Raw genomic sequence first — 21,009 nt, forward strand, 5'->3', positions numbered from 1 at the left:
AACTTCTCATTTTTGGCATGTTTTTCAATTAATATAAGTAAAATTTTAAGCACTTCATTTCATAAACCTGTCATCTAGGCCACAGAACATGTAAGTCCATAAATGTCTGTTTTCCTGCCAGTAATGTTGTCTGTGCTTCAGCAGATTGCCAGGGCTGTTGCTGCTCCTTAAGTTGTCTAGTGCCCATTTCATGTCTGGACCTTACTAGAAAGCAACTGCCCCTTGCATTCTTTTACCATGTCTCCCAAGCGACAGAGGCCAGCAGGCACGACCCTTCTCTCTGAACCATCCCCTGGCCCTCCATACTGCACAGACTGGGCAAGGTGGGTGTCCATATGGACGGAGGCTTTAGTTCACTACAGTTCAGATTCTTTTTCTGCTTCTCCTAAGAAAGTACTCTAGTTGCTGTCTCAGGCTTGCTCAAAGGATGCTTTCTGCAAAAGTTTAAAGACAATCACAAAGTGTTAGGTAAAACAGTATTAGTCAGCAGCAATACTGTTCCCCTGAGACAGGGGAGCAAGAAGTAGCTGCCAGTAACTTAGTTCTTGCATGATGTTGTCTGCAGCCAGGTTTTAGCTCTGTCTCACTCCTCCACCCTGGAAAAACTGAACTGTTTCTGGCAGAGTGGGTTGCCTGAAGACAGGTGAATCAGAAAGGGTGTTGCCTTTCCAAAAATTTTAAGAAAGAGTGTAGTGATCATAAGTTAGATTGGAGGTAGGAAGAAAAAAAGGCTATTTTTGTCTTCCAGTTGGAGATAGAACACTGTATGCTGTTCATGTTTTAAGAGGTTTTTCTGTATCCTGTGTCTAAGCTACTGAACAAAAGGCATGCTATAGGTGACAGTGCTTTTGGTGAAGGGACCAGAACCATCCACCCCATCTTGACAACTGTGTTACAAAGCCTCCCTCTCCCTTTCTTTCCCTTTGGCTGAACTGATTTTTGAATTCTGCTTTGCTTGGTGGAACAGCTTCAGCAGGACACATGTAGATCATCTCATCCTAAAAGAGCCAGTAGACTGGTAGTTAAGATCTGTCATGCTAAGGAATGCTGTAAGCACACGGCTGTTTCGTAGACAGCCAGGCACTGGTCTCTCTCAGAGCTACATCAGTTTGTGGACCTAGATTTAAGTACTGTTATTAATGGATTTAGTCTTCTACCAGACTAGAGCTGTTAAAGTTACACTGGTTCCCATTGTCATACAAAGTCATTATGGGAATTGAAGGTTGTCACAATGAAAATATGGTTCCCAGGTGAGCTTCTTGCAGCTGTGGTATGGAGCAATGGTAAGAGTTGCTAAACAGGTTTCATACCAGAGGAACAGTTTCCTCTGCCTACACTAGATGCGATTCTCAAATCTTGGCTTAGCTAGCTAATTGTGTCAGAACAGTACAAAGGGGTATGAAGACAGTAAGGGACTTGCTGCTTTTGTTTCTAATGATGCATCTTAGTAATAGAAACTGGTGCTCGTCATTTAATGGAGTTGCCTTTTCCTTCAGGAAAAAAACAGTTCTTGAGGGGACCTATTCTGTCTCCCTTGCAGCAAAAGCAACAAGTAATACTGAACAATTTTATTTGCCTATTTATTTGCTGTTTGGATGCTCAGGAATTTTCTCTATTAGAGAAAATGTAGAAAAGTATTACTACAATATGTAATGTCTTATTTCAGAATAGGATATTAACATGATGTCCTATTCCTATGATGAATAGGAAATCAACATTAGTTATGTTGATTTGATCATCCTAAACTAACAGTAATGCAGATAAAAATGCATGGAGCAAATACAATGAGGTTTCATATATGTAAGGATTTTTCTTGCTCTTGTCAATAGTGAACAACCTAAGGGCAATAAATTTTCTATTAGCTTGTAACTAGCATACCTTGAGTTATTTTACTTCCCTTTTTACAAGTCAACTTTAGGGATATTTTAGATTGGACTTTAATCCTTCTCCACATAAACTCTATTCATTTTCTTTTCTAGTTCTCAAACACAACAAAGGAGGAGGGTTGACAAGTGTAAGTGAAATTAAATAATGTATGACCAGCCTCTCCTTCCCTCTTTCTGTATGCAAAGGTGATTCTGATGAAAGACTTGATTAATGAACTTGATCAGTGACGTGTCTCATTCTCATGGATAATGTAGGCATGCGAATATTGTGCTGTAAGAGAAGTCATGGTTAGATTTGTGTCCAGAAAAAAGTGCCTCTCAGATTATGCATGCCATCATTACTTCCTGCATTTGCCAGCTCCATATTCATGGCCTGTGTTTTGCTCCCTGTGCTGCTGGATTTGTTATTAAAAGCATTTTTAGAATACACTATCTTCTTATTAACCTACAGTGCTAAACGTGTAAGTGGACAATTTTCTTGCCTACCTCAAGATACCGCTTGTATTCTCAAAAATTCACAAAGCAGATTGAAGGATTGTGGAGGATGGGAAATGCAGTTTGTCTACAGTGACTATGTCTAGACTGACTCCTCAAGAGTGTGTGAGAAAGACCTTAAGGTCAGATTCCCCAGGCAGATTTTTAAATTTTCTTAGTGGGCAGAAGCAGCAGTGTGGTGGTCTTTTCTGTAAGATACTGCATACTTCAAGAGGTGGGTTCCTTTTGAGAATTTAATTTCCTCCAAGGCCCTTTAGTTGGGATGAGGGCTTTTACCCAAGGTGCTACCGGCTTTGTAAGACAGGAGCAGTGGCAGGTGAATTTTTGGAGGTGGAACTCACTTCCTGTGGTAGGGAATCCAATTTGCCCACATGTGGAAGGATATGTTCTTCTCTAATTGAAAGGCTGCTTTATGTAGAATTGACCCAATTATTTTTATTCACCCCATTCTACCTTAAAAAACCCATACTGTTTAAACAATACAGAACAGTTTTATCTGACTGCTGCTTCAGTTCTGCATTTTATTTAAAGACAGTATTGTACCTTAACAGTCTTCTCTAAACCCACACTAGATGTTAAGAAAATAATTTTATAGGTGCCATAATACCTAATCACCATACAATGTTAAAGTAACAACACTTCTACATAAGAACTCTAGAACACATACCTTATAGGATCATGTATTTTAATCAGACTTACCAGATAGTGAGAAGTCCTAATTTTCCTGAAAATTGACTGTAAAATTAAGGTTATAGCCAAATTTTCATGATCTGTGAAGTTCATACAGTGCTAGGTGTTAAAAAGGCTAATTGTATTTCTCTGTAGGCAGAATCATAGTTGTCTCAAATAAAATGTTTGCTGTAACTTGGTTTTGTCTTTACTGAAATAGTTTCATTTCAGTAGGCTGATATGTATGAAGGTGTAATTTTTTACTTATACTTTTTACTTAATGGATGTGTATTATTTTACTCAGAATTTTGGTTCTCCCTCCCTCCCTCCCTCCCTCCCTCCCTCCCTCCCTCCCTCTCTCTCTTTCTCCATGAGAAAATTTCTAACCAGGATACAAATCAACTAAAACTAACAATTTCAAGGAAAACTCGTAAAAAATTAAACATAGTTAATCTGATTTCCATGTATTCATCCTGCCATATTTCAGAGTTGCTGGTTTTAGCTTCATGCAGTGTATAACATTCAAGAAACATGAACTGACATTTCTTTACATCTTATCAAGCTCTCATGTATTCTTACTCCTGATAGCTGGCGCCGGTATCCCAGCATTGGAACAACCAGTCAGCAATCTGCTTCCCTGGCTGGCAGCTATAATCTTTGTGCAGCTCACTCAGGAGTAGGGACTGGGTGGTTTCTGTCTCTTTCATGACTTCTGTCACTTTCCCCTCCTGTTCTTGTGGCTGTCCTGCTGCAGAACAGGCTGCCTCTTCTGAGTCCCTCAAGAGGAGCTTCTTCCTTCACTAACTGGGTCAACCTTCACTTCCATTGTTTCCTCTTGACCACAGGAGTGACTAATTATAGTTAGGGTTGTGTCTCTGGTTTAGCCACAGCATCCATTTGTATGTCCTTAGATCCAGAGACCCTCTTGCTCCTTTCAGGATGTTGGGCACAGGCCTGGTAGGCATAGGCCAGGTCTCCACACAGCACCAGAAGTCTCTGACTTCAGTGTAAGCAAGACATCCATCCTTCAAGTGGTCTGCCATTCCACCAGGATTCCATGCCTGTTAGATGTAAACTCCCAGGCCATCACAGGTGAAAACTGCTCTAGGCACCTGCCCAGATTCTCACACACACCTTGCTATCCAGGAATTTGCTGCACCAGAGCACGTTTCTGTGTGTCATCCCCAACTGGTTGGTTACTGGAGGTCCCACAGAGATTTGAACTTGGATCATTGGATTCAGAGTCCAAGGATGGTCTTGTAGACAACTGATGCAAGTGGACCACCACTGATGGAAGAAGGAAGGTGCCCAATATCTGAGTAAATTAGCAGTGGTGGAGGTGGTCTACAGCAACTTAGACAACAACCAGGTCTCCAAAGATCTGGATGACGTCCACTGCACAGAAGCTATGTTGCAGAGGTTAGTACAGTACGCACCAGTGTAGTGGTGAGGATTGGCTGACTGGATATCAAGGTACTAACTGTGGAGAAACTACCCAGCAACCCCAGCAATTCAAAGAGAATCTCTCTTCCTCTGTGATTCTGTGGAGCTGCATCTTGGCTGTGGCTAAAGTGTCTCACCAGGTTCAGTGACTTGAAAAGAATCTCTCTCCCTCCTTGCCCTAACAGACAGGGTCTCAGCTATCAAGGGTGCTGAAGTAGATGACAGTGCCTTAACTGTATATTGTGCTGTGTTGCCACCTGTATTACAAGGCCAAGGATGATGTTTTGGGTGATGGCATAGACTGCAGGGTATGCTTCTAGCCATCTGCTAGTTGTCTCCACCATGGGAAGCACATAGCACTTGCCTTGGTGGCATGTTTGCAGCAGTGGTCAGATGTAATCTATCTGCTAGGCCTCATATTGATAGTCCAGCCATCTTCTATTCCAGTAAGACTGTAGTCACTTGGCTCACTTGATTACAGCACATTTCACATTTATGGGTAGCCCGTGTAATAGCTTCAATTGTCAGATCCACACCATAATCAAGAGCTAATCTGTATATTGCATATCTCCCTAGGTGTCCCTATGGACATGTTTTGTGGATTGAGCTAGAAATAGCTCCCCTTTTCATTCCCAGTCCAGGTCCACCCAAGCCGCTTTGCTTCTGGCAGCCTGATCTATCTGCTCATTGCTTAGATGTTCTTTGGTGGTGCAGCTCTTGGGCATGTGAGCGTCTACATGACGTAGATGCATATCACAATGTAGATGTATTCTCAAAGTACATCTCATGTCACTTGTAAATATGTATGGAATAAAGCATCCCTGTTTTACCCAACTCTCCTGCCCCCTGCTTTTCTTTGGTTTAATTTATCTCTTTTTCTTTGTATTAATAACATTTCACTTCTTGAATAATTCATCAGCATTCTTTTCCACATTTGTGCAAAAATAGCGATGTGAAAGCACAGTTTTGTGTGCTAGCTATATTTTTGGTTGCTGCTGTTTATTAGTCTACATCTGCACTCAAGCAAATGTGCTGAAAGTGTTTCTGAAGACATTAGCGATGGAAGGGCAGTGGGAAAGCTCACAGCCTAATCTGTGTCTTCTGTAAGTATAAAAGTGATAAACTGAGTAAAAAAATTGAACTCAAAAGAGTTCAACTTCCAGCTTTCAAAAAGACTCAACGCACATTTCTTAATGGATGAAAAGCAGGTTTGCAAGCCAGCTTGAACTGAGGCGAGTAGCACATCTAAAATGGTTGTATTTTTAAAAGTGCATATGTATGCATGTGTGCAAATATATATATATATATAAAAATACGTCTGCTCCTAAAATACCTTCTTCCTTTGTAGTTGAAACTGCTGCTATGTTGCTTGGCAGAAAACAGATAACAGGTATATGGGCATTCTGTGTAATTTTCCCCCCATTGTTCTCATATTTTAGAAAGTGTGTAGGAAGATTGCTGCTGCTGCTACTTTTTAATTAATAGATATAGTTAAGAATATGTAAATATTTGCAAATTAATTATCTATGTCATCCTAGTGGTTTATTTGTATTAAAATATGTCATAGTACAAATACCATCAGTTATTTTCCAGAGAAAATGAAAACAGTGTCACTGAGATGACTCCAAGTCTCCTTTCATTGCAGGAATTATATTTACATTTATTATTTGGAAAGAAGCTATTACTAGTTTTCAGTAAGGCAAGCAAAATAGTCTGAGCAAGGAATCATGTGACTGATTAGCATTTCAGAAACTCATTTTACACTACGTTTAACCAAAAAAATCTGTGTTTCCACAGAGACTTTTGGTATCTCTGACTTAACTCATATGACAATAGGAAAGGCTTTACAGTATGAGTAGTGTTATAGGATGACTTTTGAGTTTTGAGAGAAGATGTTCAAAATACCCTAAGTATATTTTTTAAATAGTGTTTCATATTTGCAGCCAGCTGTTCTTTAGATTATATTTTTGTGATAACAGTGACTTGATTTGTCTATGGCACTGTCAAAAACCACCCAGTGAATGAAGGGGCTAACTTTGAAGTTGCTATGTGAACCAGATATCAAATTTCCTAATTTGTTTTTGATCAAAATACTGACTGTAACAACATCAAAGATTTAGTGGCTAGTGTTTGCTATATAAATAGTTGGCTGGCTCCTATCAAGATCAGAGGTTCAAACTTGAAATAAATTTCCTTTTTGTAATGCTGCTTTTTGCAGGATAGAAAAGAGAACAGATATATACAGGATAAATTTTAAATAGCAAGTCTCAGTGTTATTATACAAAGTCTGAGAAGAGTTCTCCATACCCAGCTACAGCCATCTTGTTATGTATGCTTGATTCCCATTCCCAGAATTAGCAAGATGCTCAGGGTAGGCACACGGCTTTTAGGTTAGCATGGCACATAACTTGAGTCAATAATTTTTGTTTTCCTAACATTATACAATGCAAACTGTTCAGTATTTGTTGAAAATAAATAATCTTCAGTTGAATTCTATTTTAAATCATAACAATTGTAATTTTTAAAATCAGAGATTGTTACATGCGCCTTTTTTGACAAGATGGAACTTTTCTGATAAGCAGGTGTTGCCCTCTTCTGGTGAATGCAGTAAACTTTTGATAATATAGGAAAGGCTGCTAAGGAGGATTATGTGTGCCTGAAACTTCATTATGGTCCTTTTTTCCTCTCTTTTTTTTTTTTTTTTTTTTTTGTCTGAAGCAAAAGCTGCAAATTCAGGAGAATCAGCTGGAACAACCATTTCTGGTAAGAAAATTGGGACTTTACTGTTTGCTGCAAAGTTTGTTGTTTCCTGTTAGGTAAATCTGTTTTTATCTGATGTAAGGCAAAAAAGTCATAATGTAAATGATTTCCAACATTAAATGTTTTAATTGTTTATTTTTTGAAGAGAAAATTAGTTTCTTCATTCTACTTTATAATGAAATCACTTACTTTATAGAATCACTCATGATTTGTGGCAGTGATGTTTGGGGGTGGAGTAGGTGCAAGTTGTTTGATCAGGAGCCGTTTGTCCAGTAACCTAAAGAGTGAACAGTTTGCAGAGATGCCAAAGGAGGAACACTGTAGTGAGAGAGCTCCCTTACATCTCCTCCCACCTGAGCAGATGTGCGTATGTCACTTCATGCAGTGTGGTATACTACACACATGCACACACGCATACACAAACACACACAAGACCACTGACTTCTGGGACCAGAGGTGATGAACATCATCCGTGAAAGCATTTTTTAAAACTTAATAATGTAGACACACAGAAATAGCTGTGTGAAAGCCAGTTGCTTTCTTGCTTAATGTATACTGACATATTGTGCTCTGGAGAGAAGCAATGATACAGACACAAACACACAGGTTTTTGTTCTTTTACAGATACAATCTTTCTCTGGGAATGGTTGATCTTTAACAACTGCAGCCAATTCAATAGTTGTTGTAGTTTATACCAAGCCAAATAATACAGATGAAATCTGCACTTAGTTTTCACTCTGATTCCTCATATTTTGGCTGCTTTTTAGTTGCCTTAGAGAATCAGTTGTCTTCAGGATTGTACTTAAGAACCAAATATACTTAGCTTTTAGTCTGAGTATGGAATTAAGAGGGGACTTTTGAAAAGGCTCAAAATGGCTCATCTAGTTCATCTACATATGTAAGAAAGAAAAGCTCCCTTGGCCTTTCCAAGTAATGAAGTAAATTGCTTTTTTCCTCTTGATATGCAACTGTCTATGCAGAGCCATCAACTTTTCATTATTGTACTTAAGATATTGCTTCTGCTAATGACAGTGATGATTTTAGTAGTTTGGAAAGCATAACGTTATTCTGTTATGAAGCTACTCTGGCCTATTTTTAAAAAGTCACTAAGTTTTCATATTGGAGCGATATAAAGTGGTCCTCTGTACTCCTGCACTGGCACCTAAAATACACTTACTAAGCACATCCTTCCTGAGCAATCCTTAAATTTTCTTCTGTTGTCTTAATGTAATTTTCTGGGTTTTTTTCTTTTGATGTAGCTGAAAAAAAAATGTGCATCGTCATTCTATTTATATACGGTTACTGCAAAAATAGCTTTATTGGAGAGACAGTTTGCCAAACCCAGTGTGTCATCTCTGCTCATGAGTGCTCATGAGTGTTGAGTTTGTGCAGGAAAAAGGTCCTTTGGGCTAAGCAGTTATAACTATTGGATATGCCAAATTCATTTGCATCTTCTAAAAGAATGAAACAATAAAAGGAACTTATCTGAAGGAACTCGATTATCAGCTGTTTGTATTCAGATATTCAGATTTTTGAAATAATGTGAACATTATTTCAAATATTTATATTTAAATAATCTGAACATTATTAACAATGGAACATAGATAAATAATATTTGGTTCCCCTTTGAGGGTTTGCATGCTTGATCTTTCCTTCTTCCCCCAAATTCATAGAAATAAAATATTATATTAATACCATTTTTTCTTATTTTCTCTTCCCCCCCCCCCCCCGAATCCTCTATTGTTACTTTTATCACCTATCCTATTAATCCTTCAGGCAAGATTTTATTAATGTTTCTCTTATTTAGATTTAGGTAGATTTAGATTTTTATTTTTTAGATTTTCATTTTAGTTTTATTGTTTTTACTGTTATTAATTTCTCTTCTTCAGATATGACTTCAGAGGAGACTACACAAACTGCAGGTGAGAATTAGCATGAAGAGAGTAAGGTCTGAAGGGAGATATTTGTTGCCTTTTTTTAAAAAAACCCTGAGATTTGTTTCGTCCACATTCTTTTTTTACATGATCTTAAAATGTGTATTTATCTCCAATCTGTATTTTAAGCCTGCATGGGTAGAGTTTTGAAGCATATTTAACTGACACCAAGCTGTTAACCTTTCTTTTCTATTCAAGATATTACATTGCTTACCAAAGACCAAACTAGTTTGTTGCTATATCTATAATGTTTTCTATACTTTCTGATACTATATAAAGTATTTTACAGAACTAAAATGTACACTCCATTCTTTAAAGACACTTACATGATACATGTTCTTGCAATGAATTACCAAATCGGATCAGTAAAGACTCAATTAGAACTTGCTACCCCTTTTTTCCCTGATTGCATTTGAAAACAAGGATTAGGATCATCCTTTATCAGTAGAGATTCCTACATGTCTGTACAGGAGCTAGACATTCCGCTATTCTTTGTAGTTGATGGAGAGAAAGACACATTTTTAGAACTGAGGTGCCCATGTATAATAGGTTAAATAGGAATCAAGCCTTAAAAGGACCACATTCTCCACTGAATATTAGGGAGCCTAGAGTGACTAGCTCATATACGGACATAAAAATTTGGTTGGATGGATCTCATTCAGAATGCTGGTTTTTCATTTCCCACTCTGAAAGTAACTTAATTCCCTTATGTATTTGCACTTCTGGGAAGACAGAGTCTGAAGTAGAAATTAGGAAGCTTATTTTGTGACATGTATTTCATAGGCTTTTTAAGTTAAAATGTGATAACTTAATTTTAAAACTTTTTTTTTTTTTTTAACAGAAGATCTTGACATCACTGATTATTACTCCACCCTAAGACCAGGTAGGATTCATATGTCGCCCCTGATGTTCTTTTATGCTCTTCAAAATCTAAGTGTGTGAGTTCGGGAAGTCTGCTCTCAAATATCTTTAATAGTATCTTTTTTTCTTGGTGTTATGTTGTGTTATATTAGCAGTTTGCATTGCTCTCCAGTCTGGTAGAAAGTCTAATTCTGCAGTGCTTGCTTAGATGGCTGCATATAGAAGAGTCTGATTATTTTGTACATCAGAGCAGCAGGTTACCACAAAGATGTAAGAAACATAATCTCTTAAAAAAAAAAATCCTCATGCTTTTTACTAGGTTGAAGGAGGCTGAATCCCATCATGATGTTCTCAGGGCACATTCAGTTTATTGGAGTAGTCGAAATTTAATTTTTTTACTATCCACGTAGCAGCCTGGTAGACCAATTAGAATGTGTTCACGCTGAATTAGTGCAAGTGGTAGAAGAACTGGCTTGGAGCCACACTGACTAGCATAATTTAACTGTGTGAATGTGACTTGCAGGAAGTTTGCTGCTGTGTTATCTGATGATCTCTGGGGGCTGGAAACACTAGTGATTTTTGATCAGTCTTTTATCCTCCACGGTGCTTATCTCTTTTGTGCATTTTGGTGGCATGCAGAGATCCTAAGCAAGAGTAGGTGGCACACAAATGGGTGCTCTGTAAAAAAAAAAAAAAAAAGAGGCAGATGCTACTCTTTATTTTAGTGTCACTCCTGGATTTTGTGATGGGTTTTTATAAGTGTTGTTGTTCTTTTTGTAGTTAATAATTTTGACAAATTCAGTTATTTGAACATTTTATATTTTTAAGGATTGTTTAAAAAAAAAGAGTACTGATATAATTTTCATAACTGTTTCACTGACAACTGCCAACACAAAAGGGAAGGCAAATTTATTTGAATCTAAATTGCTGTCTGAAAATTTTTTTTTCTAATCATTTGAATATTGCCACCACCTCACAATCTGTACCCTCTGATGGCTGTTTGTTGATGGTGATAAAATGGATGAAACATCAAGCTCTAACAGGCAGATGGTTGTACCACTGAAAAAGGAAAGAAATTTTTAAAATCCAGTCTCATTTGGTACTTGTCGGGGTAGGCAGCGGGTCTGCTGAACGCCTGGCAGAGCAGAAGGAATTTGACCTCGGCCAGATCATCCCGTATCCGTGAGAAGTCTGTATGAGGGAGAGTATATCACAGATAAGGAGCAAGGATAGTGAACATCTGTAACAAGAAACGTGAAACTGTTGAACATAGATAAGGAACTGCGTGAATCATATTCAGAAGTAAAAACTTTAAGAAAGCTATCTAATCATGTACCGTTGCTATGGGTGTACCGTTACTATGGGCTTAACCAATTATGTTAGAGCTTGCAGTAGTTGTAGAAGATATAAAAAAAGATGTAAAAGAGCAATAAATGATTCCACTTCTTTTGCTTCTTAATTAATTGTCAATTGTCGCATGACCGTCTCGACCGTGACAGGTACTAGCTAATAACAGCAGAGAAAATAGCATTTGTTTTTCTGTTAATGAAGGCCAATCTATCTGCTTAAGGGAGGAAAGTTGGGCTGACACATTATTTTTATGAACAAGTGTATGAGTTTTGTCTTAGATGCAAATATATTTCCAGTCCTTTATTTTGATCTTGTACAACAGAGGGATCTGTTTACAGTACCCTTAATTTGGGATTACTGTTATTTCTTTGCAGTGTAGGTAGTATTAAAAATATGGGAGCAGCCAAAAGCTTGCTAGAACTAAAGATATGTTCTACTAGATGAGGGTATACATGTTTGATATCGTCATAGTTTGAATTCTATCAGGTACAACAGTTTTAGTTTCATGCTATCAGAAGTAGCTGTAGTAGGATCCTCAGAAGCAGATAATATGCTACCTAGTGATTGAATAGTGTGATATTTGAAGAGCTTAATTATGGTGTGCTGATTTCTGTTTTATTTGGATTAAAAAAAAAGAAAAAATAGAGACCAGTTGCATGTAGGTCTTCTGAGGAAACTGTTACAGAAAATTAGTCCAAATTAATTAATCAAAACCAGCATGTTTCACTCTGAATACTGTGTCTTGGAAAATGTCATGGTAAGTGCCCTGGAGAAATGAAGCCTAGACAGTATGTGAAATATTTCTAAAAGGTAAAGACCTCTATGTTTGAAACACTGAAATGATTGTAAATATCTATGTTTGTCAGTACTGGGTTTAAGCTCAACTTTTTTACTCACTAGATTTTTTTTTGCCCCCCCCCCCCAAAAATATCAGGAGAAACCATTTTATGCAACGTAACACATGTCTGCAATTTTTCAGGTTAGTGGTTTTCTTCTTCCTTTTTTTCTTATAAAAAACCATGTCCAACTATTTTCTATTCTGATTAATGAGGCAACTTTTAGTTGCTATGTGGAAGGTTACTCTAATAAATTTTCTTGATAATTTAGAGAGATTTTGTGTAACCTCTAAAAAATGAATGTGTAATGTGGGGGGGTTATTTAAAAGTAATGTTTAGTCTATTGTATTTTTGATCTTTGGTTTCTTATTAAAGAATACACAGTTGCAGGTAAGAATTACAAACCCAAGAAAACAAGAAATTAGTATGCTATGGAACATGTTAATGTCTACCATATTGAGCCTAACTATCAAGAATAGAAGCTGGAGTAATGTTTAGGAGAATTATTGGAAAACCCTGCGTATTTTAAAAGTGCAATGTGACAGAATAGACAAACAAAGGGAAATGGAAAGGGAAGTGATGTTCCCTTTATGTGTTCTAACACAAACATAGTGAAAGAAGATTTTGTTAATACATGTTACTACCTTCCAAAACGCTTCAATAAATAGCTTCTGTGAGAAATGCTTAAGAAAATGAAGTCCTTTCTGGCAAGTACCCATATGCTGAATAGTCTGTAGATTAGAAAGAGGCAAAGTAAGTATGTGTCACCCCTCTATAAATTTTCCCTACTGATTGACACAGTAGATTGCTAAGATGATTTGGGTGATGTCATGTATGCATTCCTGTACTAGTCTTTATAGCCTGCACTGAATGTGTGGCTGCAGGAAGAGAAGTGTTGTAGAAGTTCCTTTTTGTCTCCAAAATGGGCCTACCAGCTTTCAAAGACTTTTGAACGATGCTCTGAATAATGGTATCCTGAAAGTTCTTTAATAGTCAAGGGAATAATTTTCAGAGTATCACTTTGCTTTTACTCACACATTTTATTCTTGTTGTGGGAGTTGGAGTGCCATTAATAGTAATATGCAGTTCAGTTTTTCTGTTTTGGCAGAAAAAAAACCCCAAACAAACAAACTAGAAAGATTTTAGAGACAGCCAACTAAAATAAATATACAGAAAATAATGAAGGTATTGGACTAGTTCATTTGTGGAAATAGTAAGTGAAGAGATGGAAGAACAATTGCAAAAATAGTGAATGATCAGAACAGCTAGTTTAAGTGTTCGTATTTCCCTACTGTTGTAGCACAAGACTGAATTTTTAAATTCTCAAATAATTTCTCCTTATGTGGTTTAGCATTGATTTTCTTAACTTTTTTGCTTTTTGGTTTTAGTGTTCTATGTGGGCAAGGTAGAACTTGACGCAACTCAAGAAAGTAACACGTCACTAAATGTTGAAATAGTAAGTGTTCTCTCTTTTAAAACTTTATTGTAAGTAAGGCTAAAATTAGGTTCTTTGTCTACACTTAAAATCTGATACCCTAACATTCTTATTATGTTTTTTATAGTTTTATTTTATTTCAAATACAGTTTGCAGTACAAATTAATATTTTTGATGGATGGATCTACTCTTTCTCTTAAACACCCACTTTGGAGCTAAATTTTAGAATTCCAGCTAAGTAAACTTCCTACAGTAAGGGCCTCTATTCTCTATAGTATATTCCTCTATAGGCTATATATAGCCGCGAAAAGGAAGGGGAAGCCCTGGGAAGTCTAGAGACATGAACTGCCTATTTAAGAATTTACATTTAGGCAGATCTTCCTTTAGAGATTAATTTAGGCAGTTTACTTTAGAAAGTGAGCATCATTAGACGGCAACAGTGTGGGCATAAATTAAGTTGGATTGCATCCTGGGAGTAATGTATGTTGGGACTCTCATAAAAAGGGTATCATTCTGTGCTTTTTGGCATGTGGTTAATCAGTTACTAATTTTGCAGTAGGCCTATGTGACTTGAGTGTGTCCACTTATACAACACAACAGATGCTTAAGAGAATGGTATCATGAAAAGCCAGGATCATATAGATTATTCAGTATAGAGATAATACGAAGAGAATGAGAATGGTTAGTCATTATAGATGGAAAACTGAAGAAAGGGGAAAATAAAAAAGGACATTAGCTTGTAAAGGACATTGTACCTTTCTCCTACACATCCCTGTCTGCACTCAGTCCGAGATTTCACTTGCCAATCTCTGCAAGCATGAAAGTAGTCAGCAAAATCACCACAGAGAGCTACTGCACAGGTGCACATGGAACACTGAATTTTCACAGGGGTAGGCCCCTGGTGAAAGCCACCTCTGCATTGTGTTGCGTTTCAATGGTAATAATGCCTGCTGAAGCTGTCGTAGTGTATTAAGATTATGTCTACAGCTATTAGAAAAATAAGTTTCCTTTCTCTTGAACCTCTTTTTAGCACAAGATTTTTTCGGTAATGTCAATACCATGTATGTTAGATGATGTTTTCATCATGGTGCTCTCTGCTTGTGTGACATGTAACAATAACTGGTAATGATGGCAACCAGAAGAACAGAAGAATGCAGATCTATAAAGGGCCTTTAGATAAACCTTAGTGTATCCTCTGGCCCTAAGGCTAGATCATATATATTTAGATCATTTCTACCATGTCTTTTACCTCAGTTCTTGACTCCTTACTTCCAGGATTCCATGTTATCTGTTACATAGTTCTATTATGGAGCTTGCCCCATTGCTGCACTTACAGTTAGAAAGTTTGTTCAATGTCTGGTCTAAACTGTCCTTGTTGCAAACTAAGCCAAATTCCTCTTTTTCCAACATGAGATATGGTGAGGTCACTATCCTCTTGCCCATATCTTTCACAGATCAGATCCTGTTATTTGGTCTATACTAGATGAGCCAATTCCTTCCATAAGTTATGACAACAGTGTAACGATAAATATTTGTTGAAGTGTATTCATGAGAAAATGTGCTTCTTATCTTTGGAATTTTAGACTGTTAAAATGTGTCAAATGAACATGTTTCTTTTAAGGGTCTGGCTGAGCCGGAATTGGTTTTCCCCTACAGCAGCCCTCACGGTGCTGTGGTTTATGCTGGGAGCTGTCAGGGTGTTGGTAGCACCCTGGTGTTGTGGCTACTGCTGAGCAGGGCTTACACAGCACCAAGGCTCTCTCCATTTCCCCCCCAGTGGGACGGGGTGGGCAAGATCTTGTGAGGGGACACAGCCAGGACAGCTGACCCCAACTGACCAAAGGGATATTCCAGACCGTGTGACGTCTGCTCAGTATAAAGCTGGGAGAAAGGAGGAATGGGGTGGGGCCACCCTTGGTCCCTCGAGGCAACCACTACGTGTATCGGACCCCAGCTCCTGAGGAGGGCTGACATCGACTGGTAATGGGAAGTAGAGAATAAATCTGTTTACTTTTTTTTTTGCTTCCATGCACAGACCTTTGCTTTGCTTTGCTTAGATTAAAACTGCTTTTGTTTTACCCACAAGGGTCAGGGGTTTTTTTCCCATCTTATTTTCTTTCCCCTGTTTGCCCTGTTGAGAAAAAAAAGAGGAAGAGGGGGGAAGTGATAGAGCAACTTGGTGGGTACCTGGCATTTAGCCAAGGTCAAACCACCACATAAGGCTAAAAATTACTGGTTTTACTTAGCTGTGGAATATTTGTTTCTAACAGATTAATAACATAACCATCAACAATCAAGTTACAAAATTAATTGCAATTCCAGCACCTACCCTACAAGAATTGAGGTAAGTAATTTTGAATAAGGATTGAAATCTTTGTTATATATGAAAAAAGTTGAAGTGAGACCTTCCATGTGGTTAGCAGACTCTTCATTTTGCGTTATTCCTGCACTTAAAAAATTTTAGTTGTAAGTTAGTGTTCTTTAACATAAAGCTCATATTGGTTAGAATAATCTTAAACGTACCATTAGAGTTTAAGAAATGTTACACTTGGTGATTTCCTTTTAGGTCCTTCACTTATCTTGGGGCTCAAACAAGGCCCAAAAGCCTTGTTATTTATATGCTGATGATCTTAACAATAGTAATAATAGTGATGATGATAGTAATAAGAACAATAATAATAATAATAATACCTGAGGACATGAGCTGTGGATTGCTGAGAATGCCAGTCTGGCTGCTGCTCTTGAAGAATAAATGTTTTTTATAATTTCAGGGATTTGGTCTGCCTCTTAGAAAATTTCTAAGAGAACTTTCATAGCTGCATGTTTTTTAATATGTATTCTTGCAGTCATATCTGTATTTTTATTTTGGTGTAGTTTCTTCTTTCACAGTCTTTAGAAGGAGAGATTTGAATGAGTGAATATTTACTGCTATTCCCAAAACTTACCCTGGAAATCAAAAAGATGTAACTGGCCAACAGGTCTTGTTTGTAGAAGAAATACATATTTATTATTCATTCTATTTCTGTGGCTTTGAGTATAAATTTAGAATTCTGTTCCAAATCCTTGCTTGCCAAAAGGTGGCATTAAGATTTATCTGTTGCTCTTCAAAATAACTTTTGAAGATGTGGATTGACATTAAAATACGGGATGACAGAGGTGCCTAATAAAAGGCAGATGGTGATAGAGTGCCTAATAAAAGGCAACTTTAAAAATGTTTAATCCTTTGAAAAGTGGTTTTACAATATCAGAACGGGCATGATTTTTAAAAATCACTGTTCAACTGGATTTTTTTTTTCTCAGTAATTGTTCTTTTCACCATATTGTTGTAATTATCTTTAGAAACATAACTAGAAATCTTCCATAATGGTAATTTTTTTATTTTAAAGAATTTCAGAGTTCAACAAAACCTTGCAAGCAGTAAGTGAGGTAAGATTACTAATTGTTGTTACTGTTTGGAAAACTTTTTTCCAATTTCTGATAATGTCATTATCTGAGTCCTGTTTTCTCCTGACAAAATGATTTTTTTCTATCTTCACTTGTCATTTCAGTCCTCTGTTATGGAATGCAGTGCAGAAAACCAGAGGTTTGTTGTTAATTTTTAAAATGCTCACATATTTAAAAGCTCATATATTATTTTGTGATATATCAAGTATGAATGGCTATGTAACAGAAGAAAAAACAAATGTTCTAAGAAGTTAAGTTTGAGAAACAGGCTGGAGAAATATACGCAGGCTGACAAAGAAATTCTGATCCTATTATTCTCCTAATATTGGTGATATTTTTTTTTTTTAAGAAAACTGTATTGCTTTTCATTAATCTTCTGGTGAAGCACAGGCTTGCCTGCCATATTTCTTCTGCATCTTTGTATTAATTGAGTCACATAGTGACTTAAACACTAAGGCTATAGGATTTGGGACCACCAAACTTCCAGAGCTTATGAATACAATGCAATCTTTATGAGGGAATTGCTTCAGACATCCCAAGTTGCTGTTCTTCAGCTTGGGAAGCCAGCCGTCCTCATGGTAGGGGAAGCCTGAGAAAGTAACCAGTTCAGAGTTTGGAAACCATGAGGTATCAGAATGGCAAGGCTGCTCCACAGAGGTGATCCTGGAAACCTTGAAATGTAGATAATGTCTGTCAATTTAATTGCTACTCAACCACTAAATTGCTGGTCCTTTAAATTGATCAGCTTGGAAACACTGTATTCTAAAACAAAAAGTGGAACTTCCCCAAATACTTGAATTTGGGGTTTAACTTCCTGGGTTAAAAGAAAAGTCCAAAATGCTCAAATAGTAATAGACAGTCAGATCACACCTTCATGTCATATACTGGCAGTAGCTAGGGTACTATTTTCATTGTTGTTAGCTGGAAAGAAGCTTCACTTCATGGTTGATGTGTCGCCTTTTCATTCACCTGTGTGTTTGAGTTTGCTGATTGTGAAGAATTCTTACTGTAGGTTTGCTAGTTGAGGCAGGGTTTCAAGTCATGGAACCATAATTGTAAATGTGTCGTTACATGCTTATTTGGGTCATTTAAGTTCTCTCTGGAGTCAACAGAGAGAACACTAGATTTCCCCAGGTGCTGGAGATTTCATATACACTGACATAGCCACTTAGAAGACTTGCTAGTTCCTTTCTGGAGTTTCTTTATAGTAACAGTGGAGATTGCATTATTATATTTACAAAATTATTATCAACTCTTTAATAGCTAACATTCATCAGGGAAGACTCCATTTAAGAATCAGCAGCGTCTGTAGAGAGAAGAGGAAATAAGCTGCCATAAACTGATGTATTACTATTCTATTTAGCCTGGCTTTAATGTTTTATGTGCATTAAAAATATCCCCAGATCTGAAAGACCCTAGGAAAAATGTGCTTTCATACTTAGCATTTATGCTAATGTGCCTTCACTTAGCATTTGATGTCAATTTCATGCATTGTAAAGATGAGGCAGATCTGTTTCTTCAGTCTAAAGCTTTTTCTTCTCATTATAGTATACACTGCAATTTCATAGTGAAGCTGGCTGAGAGACAGAATATAAGCAGTTTAACAGACAAAGTAAAAATAAGCCAACTTGGTAAGTTATGCTTTATACACAGTCTCATCACAGTTATCCTTTCAGATTAAATTTCATATCTTTACATGTGACCCCCAAGTAGCTAAAAGAAAAGACTTACTTATTTTTAGATACAAATATTTTTTTTTGTTGAACAATATAAATATATCAAAAATGCAGCTTTATGATTTTTGGGCGGAGAGGGGGAAGATAGAAATATGTTTAAAAAAACTTTGGTATAGAATTGCTGACTACATTAATAAAGCAGACCTTGAAAGGATTAGGTGTAAAATTACTTGAGAACATAAATGAGTTACTGAAGTGTCAATCTGAATTGAAAGGCTTATAAAGTAGCCACGCTTTCGTAGTAATATTGTGAGTGACTTAGTGATGGAGTGGTGACTCATACCATTTGTCTCTCTGTTACAAAAGGTATAGCTTTGCATTTTGGTTTGTTTACAATAACAAAAAGAGAAATCTGTACTTGTTAGGCATTGAACAAAAATCTAGGGGTATTGCAGTATTCTGACTGGTCAAGATCTGTTTTGCAAATGTCATTTCAGAAAAAAACCTCCATTATTCAATAAACACTGTTTTTTAAAAAACATAAAACATGCATATTTGAATATCCTTCCTAACAGTATTAGCAATTTTTGTGCTTCAGGATAAAATAGGTTAATGCTTCTTTGTCATCTCAGAAAGGTGCTGCTGTTCATCACTGAAGTATTGTTTCTTGACTGCTGAAGAATTACAAATGTAGTAAGTATAAGTACTAAATTTCCTAAGGCATTAATAGAGTCAACTTCCATATTGAGTGTAATAGCCAGGAAGGACTCCACAAGAACAACCTGACATACATTTTCCTATACAACTCCCTCCCTATTCCTCCTCTTCCCGTGCCCTCCCATCTCTTTCCTTTCATTTTTTTTTTCCCCTGAGGCAGATAGTTTTTGTGTTCATCATCAGGTCACCTCCAGAATAGGCAGCAAAAGCAGTAGAGGTATTTATGGACTTGCTAGTTAACAACTACAGCAAAATAGAATTCAAGAACCCTCAAAATGTTATGGAATTCATATTTGTTACTGGAGCGTGAAACATCCAATCTGATTGATTTTAAAACACACATTATTAGTAGTAGTATGTCCATATCATTCATATATATTCCAATGCTATAACTTGTTTTCTTTAAAAATATGAACAATGTTAAATTTAACATGCATTTCTATGCCTTTTTTTTTTTTTTTTGCAGTAATATACAAGTGCCACCTCATTCTGTATGGGTTCCTTTCCCTCGCTCTCCTCTCCCTAAAAAGACTTTCCCCCAGTCTAATACTTTTATTTCCCCCACTAAGCTTTCTACCAAACAAAGCCCCACAATTAGACCACTGATCCCGCCATTCACAGAAATTACTTTTTCTGAAACTCTCTCCACATCTCCCACTACAAATCCTCTCTCTGAAACTTTCACCACATTTACTACTGAAACTTATTCTGAAACTTCTGAAACTTCTGAAACTTCTGAAACTTCCACAAGTGTTACTACTACACTTTCCTCTTCTGAGTCCCTTGCTCAACCTACCATGCCAACTTTTCCTTCCATAACTTCTAATAAATCTGTAGCTATTTCTACACCTGCATCAAAATCTGTCACTAATGCTTCTTTCTCAATTAAATCTGATGCTGCATATCTTAGCAAGCCCGTTAGAATAATTTCTTCTTCTGTAGGTTTCACTAAACATTCTGCAGTTTCCTCTTCTGAGCTTCCCCCCAAACCTGCAACAGCAATTCCCCACTTTGAGACTACCACCAAATCTGTTGCACAAATTCATCCTGCTACAGATTCGACCCAACCTGATTCTGGTATCAAAAATGTTACTACAGCACCTCTTCTTCCCCTTACTCCTTTCACGATAACTTTGACCCCTGCTGTTACTCCTGTCAACCGTTCTGTCTCAACTTCTCATCCTCGTTCTACTACTGATGACCATGGTAGCCTGCCTAATGGGAGCACAGGTAAATATGACAAGTAAAATGATTTATTTTTTTTAATGCAATATACTGAATTTGCTTTTAAACTTTATTAAACAACATTATATATCTAACTGTGACCTTCCAGTTACTGTGAAAAACCTGAGACAACTCTCACGAGGTGTATACTTATTTTAAAATATGTTCTGATGCCTTTGGCCATGATGACTGATACCTCACCCTACAAACTGGTTGGTAACTGTGATAGATACTCTGCCAACTTCCCAACAGGTACCTTTGGCAGAAAAAATTAAGTCA

The 21,009-nt window shown here is 37.0% G+C and overlaps 1 protein-coding gene across 1 annotated transcript in view; it reads left to right on the forward strand.

Moving 5' to 3' along the window:
• ADGRG2 (adhesion G protein-coupled receptor G2) overlaps positions 1–21,009 on the forward strand; it is a 49,525-nt gene that overhangs the window by 11,541 nt on the left and 16,975 nt on the right. The window contains exons 3-15 of the mRNA XM_074929783.1: positions 3,825–3,878; positions 8,982–9,029; positions 9,143–9,175; positions 10,029–10,070; positions 10,302–10,304; positions 12,333–12,377; positions 13,623–13,690; positions 15,940–16,013; positions 17,056–17,095; positions 17,218–17,252; positions 18,662–18,744; positions 19,422–19,482; positions 19,973–20,736. Coding sequence (XP_074785884.1) covers positions 3,825–3,878; positions 8,982–9,029; positions 9,143–9,175; positions 10,029–10,070; positions 10,302–10,304; positions 12,333–12,377; positions 13,623–13,690; positions 15,940–16,013; positions 17,056–17,095; positions 17,218–17,252; positions 18,662–18,744; positions 19,422–19,482; positions 19,973–20,736 — 1,350 coding nt within the window. The remainder of the gene's footprint in view (positions 1–3,824; positions 3,879–8,981; positions 9,030–9,142; positions 9,176–10,028; positions 10,071–10,301; positions 10,305–12,332; positions 12,378–13,622; positions 13,691–15,939; positions 16,014–17,055; positions 17,096–17,217; positions 17,253–18,661; positions 18,745–19,421; positions 19,483–19,972; positions 20,737–21,009) is intronic.

This window comes from Athene noctua, chromosome 1 (assembly GCF_965140245.1).
Source record: "Athene noctua chromosome 1, bAthNoc1.hap1.1, whole genome shotgun sequence".
Classification (NCBI taxonomy): domain Eukaryota; kingdom Metazoa; phylum Chordata; class Aves; order Strigiformes; family Strigidae; genus Athene; species Athene noctua.